A 17,615-nucleotide genomic window follows, 5' to 3' on the forward strand; every position below is an offset into this window, starting at 1 on the left:
GCTAATGAAGGGGGCGGATGCATCAGACTTGGTCTTAACGGGATGAAGAGGGACCAACTGATCTGGAGAAGCTGACATCTGGTCCGTAATGTCAGCTTGTAGTAGTTTCCCTGACTACTGGAGGAAGTAGAGGGTGAGGCATCATGAGATGTGGAAAAGTGGACATGGCGTGAGGGGGAAGGGTGACGGGAGCGATAAGGGCCATCACGTTGACCTCGTGCTGAGGAGGGGGATGAGTACTGTGTACGTGAGGGCGGGGGGGGATGGGGATGGTGAGCGGGTAGTACGGGCCCTGGGTGACTGTGCTGTGTGTGGAGAATAGTGCCTTGGGTGTGCATAGTGTTCCCGGGAAGGTGAATGTGCACGGTACCGTTCATGGCGGTGAGGCGGAGGAGAGGAGTCCTCCCAACGGTCCGAGCGATGGCGATGCGTGCTGTTCCGACAAAAGTGTGGAAGCCGGTAAGACGGGGTGGAGATATCATTGCAGCAGATGTAGCATTGATCCTCAGTGCACACTGTCCAATTAGGGGCAGACAGGCTTTGAGGCAGTGAGAAGTCATCACGAAGAGACTGTCGTCCTCTGAAGTGAGTCTGCAAAGAAGTGACGCAGCAATCCGCACAGCCACGATGGTGGACGCAGTTTCGTGCAGTACCGCATTCCGTCGGGCAGGAGTGGAAGGCTGCTGCGCATGACAGGTGCATGGGATGACGGGCATCTGCGGATCCCTGTTGGAACTCAGAAACTTGTGAGAGTCTATTCAGTTTACTGCCCGAGTGTTTCAGGTGAATTAGTTTCAACTTGCGCATCTCAGCTCTAAGGTCAGCAAGTGCAGCAGTCAATTCAGCAATATGAGGCGGTGCGCAGGTGTTTGCTTGGGGTAGAACTGTTACAGGCATAATGGGCGTGTGCGCAGCTACAGTCAGAGCCAACTGGGCTTGTTCACATTGAGTAGCCACTTTCAATGCAGCATCCAGGGTGACTGCTCCATGTTCGTGAATTTTTAGTTGTAGGGAGGGGTCCAAACCAGTCACAAAACGTCTAAAAATTTCACAGCTTTGTGCCTCAGCACCATATTGGGGAAAAGCCTCGACCACTAAATTAGTGAGATCAGCAGCATAAACTTCTAAAGGCTCCTGTGGTTTGCGGGGACGAGCGCCCAGATGAGTTTGAAAAGTAGCCAAAAAGGAAGTACGTCCAAAAACAGCGCTCAATCGAGCTTTAGCTTAGTCATAATCGCTTTTCTCCAGCGCGGGCAAACTTTGCCAGTATGCAAATGCGGGACTGCTAAGTCTCGCGGCTAGCAGTTTGTCTTTAGCTAACTGCTCAGTCGAAACATCCAGAGCCACTTCAAAACGCTGTATCCACGAGCTAAAAGGTTCCATGCCTTTGCCCGTAAAGGGAGCAGGGAGTTCAATTCTAAACGGCATTTGTGAATGCGTCGCAACATTGGGCAATGACTCTGCATGGGCAGCCTGCTGTTCGTCCGCCATTTCGGTGTACACGCGACTAGCAAAACGTAGCAGTACGTAGCATAAACTGATAGGCAGCCTAAAAAAATGAAAAGGTAGACGAGTCTGAATCCTATAACTTAAAGTCCGAGTTTCCTCAAAACACAAACAACCGTGTACCGGAAAAAAAATCGCCGACCACCGCTGCTACCAATGTAAAACTTAAAAATGGGCAAGGTGTGTCTCTATCTATCCAAAGCTAGCTCACCTCAACCGTGGGCTGTGGGTCGGTCGGGTTGGCGATGGGTAGCTGAACCAGACAATGAACTGGGACGGAAGCATGGGACATTGTTAAATAGACGAACTACACAATCCCCTAGTGATTACAAACCACAGGTGAGAGAGCTAGTGATGTAACATTTGAAGCGAGGCCTCGGATTCAGTGGGCTACATCATCGTTTCATTTTGAGTGTCACAACCACATAAAGGGGGTTTGAGCCACACTGTAAAAAAAAACAGTTTTTTTACAGGTTTTTCCCAATAAATTTTACAGTTTTTTCCTGTATTTTAAAATGACAGGGAAAGTGTATTACAATTACCAGAACAAACTGTTTATTTAAAAATGTCATGTGATTTAACAAGAAAAATCTGTATAAATTAAATACATTATAAATCTGTTTTTTAACAATTCTTAGATAATAATTTTAACTAAACAAACTGTAAAAAGAAAGTAATATTGATTAATCTTAATGAGACAAAGTAATAGAATCTTCTGGAATTAATTTCAAGGAAATATTACAAGACAACATTGATGCATGTTTTAATTTAAGTTTTGACATGTTAAATATGTGATTTTCATGTTATAAAAGTGAGTAAAAAGTAAAATGTTCTTGACTGTGATTTATTTTTATATTTATAACATACATAAAGAGTTAAGGCGTTCCAGATCCATCTCATTTTCAATCCACTATTAAATATGCACTGTATCTGTATCACTGTATCTACACTGTAAACCCGGATTAGGTTTTAATAAATTATTTTAGTAATCATTAATTATTATTTCATGTTTCATAAAAAATATTGCCATTACTAAATAAAACTAGTTGTTATCATTATTGAGCTGAAATAGGCATTGCAATGATCATGTTAAGTAAAGATAACTGAATATGTTAAGTTTATGATTGGTAGGGGTGGGGCCTGTTTGAATCGGACCACTGCACAGTGTGCATGAAGAGTTGTTCTGGTTGTGCATATTGTTTGAAGAACCTTTCGTTATCACCCCGCTGCAGCCCAAATGCATGAGTTTTGAAATCAGTGTTTCTTCAAATGAGTATTTGCAACGTCAGCTTTCAGTGCATGTAACTTATTTAGTTAACGCGTAATATATTCTTATCGGTTCATATAGCGCTAGAACATGTGTCTGGCATTCCTGTCCGATCATAGTTTAACTATAACCGTAGCGTTGAAATGTGTGTTCTGACGGTTCGGAGTTTATGGCTCATTTTAACTATTAATGTTATATATATTTTTATATTGAAGCGTCGGTCCAATGGGGGACGGCGCTACTTCCCATGAGTCTCTGCGACTCCGGTATCGTTATCTGTTAATGTGATGTCTATGCATGTGTTGATTAATTGTGTACTTGATTATGTGCATTACTTGGTTTAAGTCCCCCTTCATCAATTTATGTAGTTGTACTGTGTGAATTATTCTATGCCATGTTTGTGTAGTGTTGTCGTGTTATTGCCGTTCTCTCATGTTTTGTGTCTAAATTAAGTCTCTTCTGCGTGATCGTGGGGTCTGGCGTGATTATGTTGTTGAGGCAGTTTGAATTTAAAAAGCCTTGTGCTGCGGTGGATCTGTTTGCTACCTCTCCTTCCTACACCACACTGCAATATTGTTATAATTGAATGTGAACTAGAGTAAAGACCACATTCAATTTTAGGAATATTTCCTTTAAAATGACAGTGTTGCATGTTAAGTGTTATAATCACCGTTTTTTTACAGTTTATGTATGTTTTAAAATTTACAGTACTTATCTGTTTTTTTACATAAACTGTAAAAAAACGGTAATTTTCTGGAAACGGGGGCGCCAGAAAATTGCCGTTTTTTTACAGTTTATGTATGTTTTTAAATTTACAGTACTTATCTGTTTTTTTACAGTAATTTTCTGGCGCCCCCATTTCCAGAAAATTACCGTTTTTTTACACTTTTTTTTTTTACAGTGCAGATACCTGCACGGGTCCGTTTTTTGAGACCCGCACCCACCTATATCCGCAGAGTACAGCACCCACTCACACGCGAACCTGTGGCTATTTCAAAGTTAAATCCGTACCCGCCCGAACCCGTTAATATTCTACCCGTTACCCACCTGTGCCCGTGAAAAATCACACAAATCGAAAGTATTCCTATAGAGCACTTTATTTATCAATGCGCCTCTGAAAAAACGTCAGCACAACACAAAATAAAATCTAAGGTTGCTGTGCAGGAACAGTATTCCTATCTAAAAGTAGCAACTGGTAAAACGCAAGAAAATGTATGTAGCCAACCGGTGCCATAACATAATGCAAAACGAGAGGGAACAAATGCCAGTAGGCTATAACTAAATAAAATCGCATAGGTTCACAAATCTATCCTAGGTTACAGTGCAGGAACAGTATATCGTCCACAGTCCCGGGTTTGAGCTGCGTTCTGCGCTCTTGGGTCACAAAACCAGCGGAGGAAAAATCTCTCACTCGCAGCGGTGGATGCGGGGATTGAGAGGACACTTCGGGCAATTGTTGCCAGGTTGGGGAAATTGTCTTTGTGTTCTGTCCACCACAAAAAACATCGAACGATTCGTCCTTAGGTGGCTTAAGTTCGATGTCTTCTGAAACTTCATCCTCGTTTGGCTCACCCGTATTTAACTGACCCGCCCGCATTCCCACCTGTAAAATTGCGGTATGTGTAAAACCCACCCGTTTCAGCATCTATTTGCCCATTCCCGCGGGTAGCCGATCCAGTGAAGGACTCTGAGACTTGCGGCCCTTTGTGGGTTTTAAGTTGGTGTTGTGAGAGGTGTGCATTGGTTAATTAGTTAGAGTTAGTGGTTAAAGTTCTGTTATGAAATAGATTAGATCAGCTATTATTTATTATTCGTATTATTATAGACTTAAGCTAGGTAGGCTTCTAAGGCGTCTAAGAAAAGGAATCGACTCAACCCCAACACTGTTCTTTAAAAGCTTCTTTAAAAAAATAAAAATCAGCAATTTATATTTGTTTCATCTGTTGCAGTTTCCTGTCTTTCAGTTCCACAAGCATTTATTTTAAGTATTTATTTTACGTGTTCAACATCGCATCACTCAAATAATATTTCCATGTTAAAACACACTTTTATATTCATTGGGACATGGCAAAAATATTTTATTTTATACACAGACATTCCAGTTTTCTCTGACTCAGAATTAATTGAGTCTGTCATATATTATTTTGCACAGCAGGTGTCACTAGTGAGAACGAGTCAACGAGGCTTCAGGTAATGAACCTATTGGTGAACCTTTCAGCTGGAAAGCCCCATTGGTTCATGAAGCCTCGTTTTGCCATCACTACCTGGTGTATATATACGGACTGTGTTCGAAATAGACTACTACATACTGGATACTGGACTCTGTATATACTGGATACTGCATACTGGTCCTCAGGCCCGTTGACAGTCTTGCTAGGGCCCGGGACAAGAAAGTTTAATGTGCCCCCCCCCCCCCTCCCCTAGGCGCACGTCATTTGAATTTCGTCATTTGACAATCCTTCTGTTAGGTCATATAGTATATAATATAGCCACACATCAAAGCTGTTTCTGACAGCTGACTGGTTTATACTTGACGCGTCGCGAGCGTTCGCGCGAAAATGACGTAATCGCAGTGGCACCGCCCGTGTGCGAGTGCCTCGCGCGCTGTCCATTCGCGAGGTCGTGCACCTCTCGACTTTTGTAACTTCACGCGCGACGCGCTTCAGCACAATGAACAAAGTCATGTTTGCAGGGTTCATACACCTTTATAATGTGGAATTAAAGCACTTGTACGTCACTTTAAAGGTCCATTTCAATATTTTCCAGCACGTTAAACTTAATTAAGTTAAATATTTATACATATACTCGAAATAATTCGCTTTTTATCACATTATTTAATGGTTGTTTATTTTCAAAACGCCCAATCTTAACGTCTTCACGAGAACTGTTCAGTCGGACAGCTATTTGTTGTGAAACGAAGTAGTTACAATTTCAAGCATTTTCAAGTACTTTAGCCTAAATTCCAGCACTTTTCAAACCTGGAACACAATGCAACATTAAAATTCGTCAGGTAAATGTTTCCTTTCTTTTCTGCGCTCCAGATTTCTGTATTTACTTTAACTATCCACCACTGTATTTCCCGCTGTTGTGCGGGTACCAGTCGGTTACGGTCGGTGCTGGATCAAACCATTTTCCAGTGGGATGCGGGGGTGAATGCACTTAATGGAAAATATGCAGATAGGTAAAAAAACATATATATTTTAGCCATTGAGTTTATTTTGAGTACAGAATTTTATATTAATGAAAGATTTCAAGATTATTTAAAAATTATAGACTTCAAATAAAAAATAAATTGCTGGGCTCTTTGATGGGCCCCCCTGGCCCTGGGGCCCGGGACAACAGACCCGGTTGTCCCCCCCTGTCGACGGGGCTGCTGGTCCTTGTAGTAGTATGCAGTACAGTTTCCAGTATGCGACAAAAGCAAAGCACACTACGGGGTCACGTGAACGTAGCGTTGCATGATGGGATGCAGTACACCACGAAGATAGCTCTGTTCGCGTACTGGAATATTTTGCGGAAGTAGTAGGACATCCGGGTATGTTTCGCGAACTGGAAATTTTCATTTTGGTCACATACTGCATACGACATACTGATTTGGGGCTCGATCAGTATGCCAGTAGTATGTAGTAAACTATTTCGAACACAGCCCCGGTCTCTGGACAGGTAAAAATGTTCTTTCCCCGGTTTTGCAGAGGTTTTTTTTATTCTCCACTGCCACCTATCGTTTCGGAGGACACTGCAGCGACGCTCGCGACGTTCTCCAAGCAGGCTGCAGCGAGAGGCTTCTCACGTTCGCGAAAGTATAAACGCCTACAGCCTGAAGCCTGTTAAGCCTGGTTTATACTTGATACGAAAATGACGTAATCGCGGTGGCTCCACCTGTGCGCGAGGGCCCCGTCGTGCACCTGCCGCGCTTCAGCGCGATGGACAAAGTCATGTTTGCCGGGTTCATACACCTTTACAAGGTGGAATTAAAGCAATTGTACATCACTTTCAAGGTCCATTTCAATATTTCCCAGCACGTTAAACTTAATTAAGTTAAATATTTATACATATACTCGAAATGAATCGAAATAATTCGCTTTTTTATCACATTATTTAATGGTTGTTTATTTTCAAAACGCCCAATCTTAACGTCTTCACGTTCTCTCATGTTTCATCCTGGAATTACAATTAACGTATCATTTTGGACAACACTGCAAAGCCATATTTACGTTTGATGCCTGATGTGTATATATACGGTCTCTGGTCAGGTAAAAATGTTCTTTCACCGGTTTTGCAGGGGTTTTTTATTCTCCACTGCCACCTATCGCCACCTATCGTTTTGGAGAACACTGCAGTGGCGCTCGCGAAAGTATAAACGCCTACACCGCTTGCGCGAGGTGGGCGGAGCTGCGCGCTACGGTCACTCACGAAAGTATAAACCATACTGTAATATCCATATATACCATATAAACCAGAGACTGTAATATCCATATAGTTGATAACTACAGAAACGCACACACACACAAAGAGCAAAAACGGAAAAGTAAACAATACCCCCCCCCCACACACACCATTTTCCATACTCCTACCAGATTCATAAGAGAGAGAGGGGTTTTCTAAATGTCATATTTTTGTTTTTACAGACAACTACAACACAGCAGGAGAGTACACAGGAGAGAGGCACAAAGAAAAAGGAGGGAAATAGAAAAGCTGAAACATGAAATCTCCAGCTGGAAAATAAAATATGAAAGGATTAAGAAGTGTTGCAGTCGACAGAAGAATGCCAGCCTGGACAGCCCAGAGCTTCACACCCAAAATATTCTTTGTGGTCAGCGAGTTAACACCAAAGTCAGAAAGACCCTGACATCCCATTTTGCACTTTTTTGTGCATTGAAATGCAAGTACAAAAGTTTGAAGAATACAAAGTCCAAACAAAGCTTGGCGCAGTTGTTGACAGAAAAGGTGATCAAGAAATATAGGTGCAAAATCACTCTAATATTTTACTGAAGTTTTATACTTTATACTTTTATACATTATACTGAAGTTTTTACAGTTTTTATTGTTCCATGATATCGAAGAATAAAGAAGATGCCACGCACTCTGCTCCATGTTTTATTTAAAGTGACATTCTGGCTGTCTAGCTTTCTTCAAACTTACAAAACACCAATATCTAATGTCTTTACATTGTATTTACATATTGAAATTAAAACACCAGTTCCATAGAACAACATAAATAACACATTTTGCAAGTAAATTCTCAGAGAAAATGACTCATTAGTGTTAAGGACTCCATGGAAGTCTTATGGATGTCACTGGTGTCTCATTATGTCACTGGTGTCACCGTGTGCACTTTTGGGAACATCACATAAAAACATCAAATTTGTCATGGTAGGTATTTTGAATTAGCTCAAATTTCCTCTACTCAAGAGTTCACATTTAAAACAAACTTTCAATAACATTTTCATTTTTAAAGCAAATAAATGGTTACAAAATGGAAGAAATGTCATTCAAACACAGTTGTAGCAAACATTTAAAAATAATAATTATTATCTCTTGATAATTAGCCTCTTCATTATTGTACAGTTACTGTGATTGCATGTGCAGTGGAAGGTGAGAAATAATATTTAATAAAAGTTGCTTTTATTCAAAATGAGGTCAGGTAACACCAGTGATAAATACACTATGCTGTCCTCACTAAAGGTTGGTGCAGGCAACGTATTTTTAGCTATACAGCTAGCTTAACATTATATTCCCCAGCCATGCATCCTCCAAGGAACAGACATGTTGTTGAATTCGGCAGGATTTAATGCAGGAAAATATGTAATTTGTAAAACTGCAAAAAAGGACGCAAAATACAAACTGGTAAGTATCTGAGTAAATACTAAGTAATCAATGCTTTAACAACTAAACACCAATACTCCTATATGAATCAACAGCAAACTGACTATTTCCAAAAGCTGTACTCAACTCAAAATATTAACATAAACACGTTAATATTAGTGTAAACAAAGTAAAACTTACAGACGAAGCCGTTTCGTGGGCTTTAAGGCAAAGGATTAAAAGGATAGCATAGCAGAGCTGAGCTGGTCACGCTAAGAGTCCACAGAGAAACAAAGGCGTTTTTGACACTACTTCCTGTTCAATTCAACTTCCTGTTCAATCTGCAATCACCACTAGGTGGTGCTAAAGAGTATACAAAATAACCACTCCAACGAATCCAATACATACACGGTACATGAAATCTTCAAATAAATGTACAAAAAAGGCAAAAAGCCATTTAGGTGTACCTTATGAATGTTCTTATAGCCAATTAGTACAGTATAATTTTAAAGCCTAGAAAAATACATTTATTTTCAAGTTTTGACACATGTCAGAAGTGGACGTTTTTGTAGAATGACCCGATACCTCGTTTAAATCAATAGCTGAAAATAGTTTCCTAAGGATTAATATTTGACCAGACCTAATCACATACAGTATTTAGTTTGGACACTAATAGTTGGCAAGCTGTCTAAGCAGTGTGATCTTAAGGTTCCTCTGCGAGACGTCATTCATAGAACAAAGACTAACCGAATATGGCGTCCAGCAAAGAATCGCGTCATTCTCTTAGATTTTCAATATGCAGACATTTTTCCAACTCATCAACCTTGCGAACGAAATTCCATATAGATGGCGTTATGTCACTGTCCGCAAAGATCTTGCTAAAGCAATTTCCTGCGTAACCCGGAAATGTTTCATATAGTGTCAGCTCTATGTTGCTAAGTTTGTTATAAGGCTATAGTTTGCTGTTTTTTATAGAATGAAAAGGGAAATTCTTTTAAAACGAATATCAGGCTAAAATTAAATTAACTTTAACAAAGGTAAATTCCTAACCTGTAAATTCCTGTAATTCATATTTCATTAAAATAGCTATGTATTTGGCTAATGTTTTGTTCTTGTTTAGACAAAGGTTGTGAGTAACGTTAGCTACGTCGCCTAACTGGATAGCTGCTACCTTGATAGTTAGCTTATCAGTACATCTTAATTGTAGATATCGCCAGATGTATAGCTGGATGTCCAAACAGTGACCTGTATCTGTGACTGTTTTAGCATCGCGTATCCTACATTCGTATAAATGGGTTTTTAACCATTGTTTATTTTAGCGAAACCACTAAGCTTGCTAACAGCTAACTGAGTAGCTAACGACACCTTGCCTTGTGTTTACTTGAAATGGTAGCTAGCTAGCTGATGCAGTATCAACGTTAGCTGGAAATCTACGCAGTGGAGGCAATGTTTGATGGACATTAAAACGGCGATAAACGAAATCATGGAAAGGGGTAAGATGGCCGCTTAAAAACGCATTTACAGAAGAACAGAAATTGCTTGCTGAATTGCATTTACTGTACCACGAATACCAATCACTTGACTGTTTAGTGTTTAGACTCGTTTGGGCACCTGACCTTTTATTGTGTTATTAATTCTAGGCTATTTATAGGATAAATGTAAAATCTTTATTAGTTTTAGTACTAAACATTCGAAATAATATACAAGAACACAATATACAAGAGCATTTGAGCATCTTAAGAAATACTTGTTCTGGTTATGTCACATGAATAATGAGTAATGTTTCCCTGATTAGCATTAGAACAATAAAGTTAGACACAGAAAAGGAGCATTTGCCAGTCTTTTTAATTGTACATGCCATTGCATGACTTTGAGTATGTATGGTTGGCAAATAATATATGTTAAGTTGACCACAAAAGATTTATAGACTCCCACGGATGGCATTTGACAAGTTTCTTCATTTGGTGCACAGATATTAAGGCAGATGTTGGCTCTGCAGTGGTTGGAGGGTCAACTGTTGGAAGTATGGGAATACAAAACAGATCTGAAGATGAGGAGACCACAGGTGTAAAGGATGTGAAAAGAACAGCTGCTCAGGCCTTCAGCGGAGGTGGTCTGGTTCCCAAAAGGAGAAGTTCTTCCAGGTGTGACCTCTTTGAATTGTTTGTTTGTGAGAGTTCCATATATGCTGAGTTACCATTTCATTAGGTACCCCTACCTAGTGACACCACTGAGCTGCAAATGCATTTTTCATTCCAATCAGTAGAGGTGTATTCAACTAAGGATTTTCATAGTCGAATCTGATTCGTCAGATTTTCCCTTTAGTCGAGTAATAGTCAAATCAGGTTTTTTTAAATCTAGAGCACCTTAAACGGGATCCCGTTCTCATTCAGGGCTTTTTTCCACTTCAATGTAAAAACCTAAAACACTCAGATAAATGAATAAACATGGTAGGTTGCCTTTATTCAGCTTTTATTTATTTATTGACTTATTTATTTTTTTATGAAACGTTAGAGAACTTTAATGTTCAGCTCCGCTCATTTGGATTGTGCAACTGCAGGGTGTGATTTATTAATGTGTAGTAAGGAAGATGCCTATTGTTAATGCGCACACATCATTAAAAAATATTTATTAACAGAAATTAGGATGATTTTATTTGACAAAAGGCTATATATAACGAAAACATAGACATTTCATGTAACAACTAATTCTTAGCAGCATCCCTGGGCACCCCCATGCAGTTAGAATGGTACATTCGACTATGACGTTCATAGTCGACTAGGGGGTATAGTCAACTATAGTCGAATCAGCGACTATTGCAGGTCACCCCTACAATAAGTTTATTGGTCGGGGTGTTCTGAGTGTATCATGGTGCAGGACAGATTGTTTACAACTTGCAGTGATCTCTAGAATGTAAAGACGTCTGTGTGCAGGAGTCATGGAGTAGGTGTACCTATTAGTTTAATTGATTACAATCATTTCACTCTGTACTAGTTAGTAGGTCTACTTACTGAGAATAGATGTGCATTGCCATGACTCATTCAAATGTATTCATTCTGTTCTGCTTTATGTTTAGTTTATACACTGTATTATTTATGTATAAGACATTTAGACAAGCATTTTGAGAAGAGGTTTAATTGACATAAAACAATAGTGAGCATTCGCATTAACTGTTTAGAAACAGTTAGTCATGTGTTATGGAGGATGTCACACAGAGAGTGTTTTTCTAATTTTGTTTAATCTTTGTCCTAATAGAACAGTGTCAATCTTTGATTTTACAGGTCAATTAAGAGAAAAAAGTTTGACGATGAACTTGTTGAGAGCAGCCTGGCTAAGTCTTCCAGCAGGGTAAAGGGCCCCCCATTAATCGAGCCAGTTCGATGTACTGGCACCGAGCCATCGTCTAATGAGAAAAAAAAGGTAATGAATAGAAGTAAAAAAAGAATGTTATGCTTCATCTTTTCATCCTACTGAGTAGTGGAAGTACTCATAAAACCAAAAGAGTACATAGCAGCTATAGTTTTTACCCTGTATGTGGTCATAGAATTGCTGTATTGATGGAAATCAAATATTGCTTTTTGTTTTTTAGGGGTAGTTGCAAACATATGACTATTAAATATACATGCTACTTATGCTTCATGTTCTAGGTTTCAAAATCCAGCACCTCCTTAACTCCACCGCTCACCATGGTGATCACACCATCCCCAATTACCAAAAGAGTGAAGAAAAGCAAGCAACCTCTGCAGATCACTAAAGATCTTGGACGCTGGAAACCCACCGATGACCTGCTCTTAATTAATGCAGTGCTGCAGGTCTCTTTATATGCATTTTTATAGGCCAGCAAGGGATTCAGCCTTGGTATTAGCTTATTAGTATACATTGTCAGTAAAAGTTGATCAAATAGGGCTTATTGAATATGTAATGTTCAGCACTAAAATGTAAGAGATTAAATTCACATTTCACCTTTTGTAGTTGCTTAGTGATTATGGTTGTGCAAAGTACGCACATGCCATACCTTGACATGCCTTGTGTTTCTGTATTCAGACGACTGATCTCACATCTGTTCACTTGGGAGTGAAGTTCAGCTGTCGCTTCACGCTTAGGGAGATTCAGGAGCGGTGGTACGCTCTGCTCTATGACCCTGTCATATCAAAGTGAGTGTCATTATCAGCATTTTGCTACTGGGTTTTCTTTTTAAGTGAATTACCTGCTTGAAACACATAGTTTCACTCCCCTTTGCATGCAGAGAATTTTAACTCCAAATTGACTTTTAAATTGTCCCACTTGTGTGATAATTTATGCATGCTTCGCTCGTGATTCTCTTTTCAAATAAATCTAAGTTAATGGGTGTTTTTTGTTACAGTGATTAGTTGGAATTTTGCCCAGTGTCTGGAATAAAGAAAATAAAACGTTTCTTTCAATATTCAGAACCTCAGTCAGCTTTGCTTCAGCCATGGTGAATGAATTTATTAGCTGGCATGGTATTTGTTTGTAATGCAGTCCCCCCTCCCCTCCATCCCCAGGCTGGCTTGGCAGGCCATGAGACAACTCCACCCAGAAGCTATCGCTGCAGTGCAGAGTAAAGCTTTGTTCAGCCAAGCAGAAGAGGTTCTGCTGGCAAAGATTAGCTCGGTGAGTCAGCAATTTTTTAGGAACTTTCAAAATATCTGCGTTCACCAAGAGTACAAGTGTTTGCTAGATATTTTAATGCAACTTTCCGGGACATGTCATGTGTTGTTGCTTTTGTTCTCTCGTGATGCATATTTTGAAGTCATTTTTGGCAATATTGGGTTTGGATATTAAGCACTTTTTCTGTTTGTGAACCACTTTGAGTAGAGCAGTCAACCAAAATTGGAGGTCTTCCAGGACTTGCTGAGTAAGCACCCCAGTGTCTTTTACCCATCACGCACAGCCAAGAGCTTGCTGGTGCATTGGCAACTGCTCAAACAATACTACTTACTGGATGATCAAAGTGGTGAGCTGATTTTTCTATGCACCATAGCAAACTGAATTGACTAATGAATAAAAACCTTTAAAAGAACTTTTGAAAATTGTGATGTTAATTGTGAACATGTATATTTATTTTACAGTCCAACCACTCCCCAAAGCAGACCAGGTTCTTAACTTCTCAGATGCAGAGCAGATGGTTGATGATGCCAAGCTAAAGTATGAATTCACAGTCCTAAATGTGTACACTGCATACACTACAGCACAAAATTTGGAAGCTTTAGTTTAACAAACAAGCTTTAGTTTAGAAAACTTTAGTTTAACAAACAAATAAATGAATAAAAACAAGACATGAAAACTTTTTTCAAGATACTTTAGTTAAGTTTATTAACAAAGAACTTTGGGACAAAAGGTTTAACTTAAAGAAAAAATGTTTAATTCATTCTGAAAACTGAAGTTGGTTTTAAAGGCTGTTTCCATCAAAACACACTTCTTTATCTGTAATGAGCCTGACACATTTAAGGTATCCTTTCGATCCTGCAGATCAGAAACTGATGGCTGCATATTAAAAATTAACTACCTGGTGAAATTAAACCCTGGCATTTGCACTTTGAATAAATGTGTTGCTTTGTGTTGTATTTGATAGCTGTCCAGTGAATACAGGGGCATTCTTGTTAGAATAATTCTGTGGTTAAATTTGTACAGAATATTTAGTGTTTAGGGACACTACAGTGCTTGTACTGACTAAAGCTGCACCTTCCAGGGACAGTAGGGATGAGGTGCTGGAGCATGGTGAGTAATGGTTTTCACCAACCTGATAATCACAAAAAGTGACTGTCTGGTTGTATATCATGTACCTTTTGTCCACTTCTTCTGCCGCTCTTTCCAACCTTGCCATTGTTTCCACTCCACTTTCTTCTTGTAGAGTTGATGGTTGCAGATCGACATCAGAAAAGAGAGATCAGGCAGTTGGAGCAGGAGCTTCCCCGGTGGCAGGTCCTAGTGGACAGCATCACAGGTCAGCGTCACAGTGCCCTGGTGGGGCTGTGGCTTTGTTCAATTATGCTTCACGTTTAGGTACGAAAAATAGGTTTTGTGATTTGCTTAGATACCTTCCATTTATGGGTTCCTGGTTTGTCTGCAGGCATGAACTCTCCAGACTTTGATAACCAGACATTGGCAGCATTAAGAGGCCGCATGGTCCGATACCTCATGAGGTCTAGAGAGGTGAGTTCTGCTCATCCTATTAGAAATGAGAAATTGATTTTCATGGTTATTTATTTCTAGATTATTTTATTTTTTACCTTTGGCTGTCCTTTTTATGAGTGGTCATGATGTCTAACTCCATTTAGCCTAGTTCATGGTAACCAAACACAAATCATTGTCAAGTGCTGCAAGATGTAACAAATAGAGATTAGCACAACATACAATAAGAGTGTGCTTTTGACTACATGTTTGTTATAAGTTTTGAAGCCTTAGCAGACATAATGACTGAACAGTCGAAGCAGTAACTCCCATAAAACAAACTTGGCACTCCCGTATTTACTCATTAAATAACTAGGGTTTCTATGTTAATAAATGTACTGGATGTGAGATTTTTTTCCATGAAGTTGTAAAATAGCAATTTTGTTGAACTAGCATTCATTCTATTTTATGTAAATACTGTTTTAACTATTTACCTGTTTTTGTTTTATTTACATTCTACATCTGCTCCACACCATCATAGATCACTCTTGGCCGGGCCACCAAGGACAAACAGATAGATGTGGATCTGTCTTTAGAGGGACCAGCGTGGAAAATTTCCAGACAGCAGGGTATACATTTGAAAATGGTTCTGCTGTTCATCATATTATTTCTTTGTGCTTACAAAGCAGACTGATTATTCTGAACAATTTTATTATTGATGACTTTTCTTGTGACTGTAGGGATCATCAAACTGAAAAACAATGGTGATTTCTTCATTGCAAACGAGGGCCGGAGACCAATCTACATTGATGGCAGACCTGTTCTCTCTGGTAACAAGTGGAAGCTTAACAACAACTCTGTGATGGAGGCAAGTAAAAATTTTGTTTGCCAAGACACCTGCTATAAAACAACAATACAGTATAAGAACAAACAGATTGTGAACAAAATAGTGAATATTGACCACATATTCAGAAAAAGAATTATGGTGGAAATGTGTTAACTGACCTGCTTGGCAGTTGCTCCTTTACAGGTGAGAAAAACAGAGATCAGTACTTAGCATGTCTTTCACTTTTCTCCAGATTGCAGGTCTTCGTTTTGTGTTCCTCATCAACCAGGAGCTGATCTCTCTTATCAAAGCAGAAACAGCCAAGATGAACCAGCAGTAATTTGCAGAGCTTCCTCTGCCTGAAGACGCAAACAGCAAAGCGCCTACAATGTTCAAGAGGCAGTCAGCTCAGGACCTATGCAGTGCATCTCCAAGCAGGAGAACTTAGATTGTTGAGTAGAATTGGACATAAAGAGTTTAGTTATAAAAAGAACTCAGGAGGTCCTTTGAGGAAAGGATTTTATCCAAATCCACATTGTAGGGTTCATTTTGAATAAGAAGCCTTTTCAGAGCTAATTGAATGGGAGTGATTTGAGTAAGGCCCTGCAATTCTTGAGTTCACATTACAGTAAAAGCAAAACTATGCCAGGAAATGCACCAGCATATTGTACCCCATGTGATGCGTATAGTAAAGCTATGTAAAATAGATTGGAAAATGTAACTGGTTTTTGTTTTGTCTTTTCCTGGAACAATATTGTTCTTAACATGTTCAGCCAAAATGCAGATATGTGTATAAAGCTGCATTTGGAATATATGGCTGTACGAAGGTAAGGTTTAACCATGAGTACAAAAACACAATGAAATGAAACAGTTGAATTACCATTCAGATGTTTGAGAGTATGTACTTGCTGAAAATTGCATAATTGGTAGTGTTTTAATGTTTGTAAATTATTGATAAGAAAATGTTACTTGTGCTATACTAAACAAAGTTTAGCAACAGTGTCAGTGCGCTGTTAATTGTGTCTAAACCTTGGATTCAGTTTAATTGAAATCTAGATTTCTAACTTTTAAAACAATTTAATTGTACTTTACTTGCATGCTTGTATATATTTCTTAATGTGCCAGCACAATTATAGTAGTTTAATAAGTGAAAAATGTGTTTCAGATGTACTGAAACCGTTGGTCAGTATTATATTAGACGATGCAAAATGGCTGAAAGCCTTGTATATACCATAAACACTAAACATTTCTTGTGTGAAGGCACCATATTGCTCCCCTAACCCTTTTCAAGGACGTCATCACTCCAGGCAGGATTGTAAAAACATGACTCAGTGGCCAGCTACTACTTTGACAGAGCTATAGGCATTTATGGCTGATAACTGTTTGTGTGCAAGTGACAAACTAATCTGCATGTAAGATAAGATAATACTTTATTAGTCCCCCACTGGGGAAATGAGCAATATATTGCCTGTTAAACAGTAATGGTAATCCCTTCTGTCAAGTGAAAGGATTCTGCTCTGAAATTTCATTTGAAATTTCTTACGACCCATTTGACGTTGGTGGATTACGTATCGGAACCCTGTATTTCAGTGAAGGTTTTTGGTCACATAGGTTATTCAGTTTGGCTAGTTGTAAATCAAGGTGGCGGAATGTGGTATAATCTTCAAGTTGTTTTGCCACTCACCTGAGAAGAACTGAAATTATTTAGATAAATAGGTGAATGCATTGTTGCAAGATGATACAAAACTTTTTTGACCTGAAACTAAGGCCTATATAATGTATAATTTTCTAGTTAAATTCAATATTCAGTGTTGCTCTGCAGCTTACTGATCCTTAAAATGTTATATTCTGGATTTTGAACTTAATTCGGGATATTATATAGTAATGCGAACTATACTTAGCTGGAATGTCATCTGCGTTATGCACTTTATTTGAACAAGGTGTATGTGGATTTTAGAAGGTTTATGGCAGTGTTGATTCCTTGATTTCTCTCTTTTAATTAGGTGTTCTCTTGTCTTCAATTAATCATAAATAATCAGATAAGGAAGGCAGGCCTGAGAATTTACACCCTTTAAAAAT

The 17,615-nt window shown here is 39.1% G+C and overlaps 1 protein-coding gene and 1 long non-coding RNA gene across 3 annotated transcripts; one reads left to right on the forward strand and one right to left on the reverse strand.

Moving 5' to 3' along the window:
• Positions 1-7,857: 7,857 nt before the first annotated feature.
• LOC143514218 (uncharacterized) lies at positions 7,858-9,314 on the reverse strand. Its single transcript, XR_013130791.1, has 2 exons — positions 8,780-9,314; positions 7,858-8,591 (listed from the first exon to the last, which is right to left on the reverse strand). It is a non-coding gene; the product is annotated as an uncharacterized LOC143514218 (long non-coding RNA).
• Positions 9,315-9,350: 36 nt separating this feature from the next.
• Positions 9,351-16,535, forward strand: mcrs1 (microspherule protein 1). Of its 2 annotated transcripts, XM_077005076.1 has the most exons (15): positions 9,351-9,615; positions 9,972-10,071; positions 10,551-10,722; positions 11,860-11,998; positions 12,226-12,390; positions 12,623-12,732; positions 13,102-13,210; positions 13,415-13,553; positions 13,669-13,744; positions 14,289-14,317; positions 14,451-14,543; positions 14,670-14,752; positions 15,252-15,339; positions 15,451-15,578; positions 15,790-16,535. In XM_077005076.1, the coding sequence occupies exons 2-15, from the start codon at positions 10,032-10,034 to the stop codon at positions 15,874-15,876; spliced, it is 1,458 nt and encodes a 485-aa protein (XP_076861191.1). In that variant the 5' UTR covers positions 9,351-9,615; positions 9,972-10,031; the 3' UTR covers positions 15,877-16,535. The 2 variants fall into 2 exon arrangements, with proteins under 2 accessions (XP_076861191.1, XP_076861200.1); XM_077005085.1 differs by lacking the exons at positions 9,351-9,615; positions 9,972-10,071; positions 10,551-10,722 and having other exon boundaries at positions 11,868-11,997; positions 12,224-12,390.
• The last annotated feature ends 1,080 nt before the right edge of the window (positions 16,536-17,615 follow it).

Source organism: Brachyhypopomus gauderio, chromosome 1, assembly GCF_052324685.1.
Source record: "Brachyhypopomus gauderio isolate BG-103 chromosome 1, BGAUD_0.2, whole genome shotgun sequence".
NCBI classification, from domain to species: domain Eukaryota; kingdom Metazoa; phylum Chordata; class Actinopteri; order Gymnotiformes; family Hypopomidae; genus Brachyhypopomus; species Brachyhypopomus gauderio.

What these genes read in the sequence shown, in the direction of transcription:
- mcrs1 (XM_077005076.1), top strand. Translation starts at nt 10,032, where the DNA reads ATGGACATTAAAACGGCGATAAACGAAATCATGGAAAGGG. An exon ending in TAATTAATGCAGTGCTGCAG is followed by an intron (nt 12,391 to 12,622) that starts GTCTCTTTATAT and finishes TTCTGTATTCAG; the next exon opens with ACGACTGATCTCACATCTGT. An exon ending in GGATGAGGTGCTGGAGCATG is followed by an intron (nt 14,318 to 14,450) that starts GTGAGTAATGGT and finishes TTCTTCTTGTAG; the next exon opens with AGTTGATGGTTGCAGATCGA.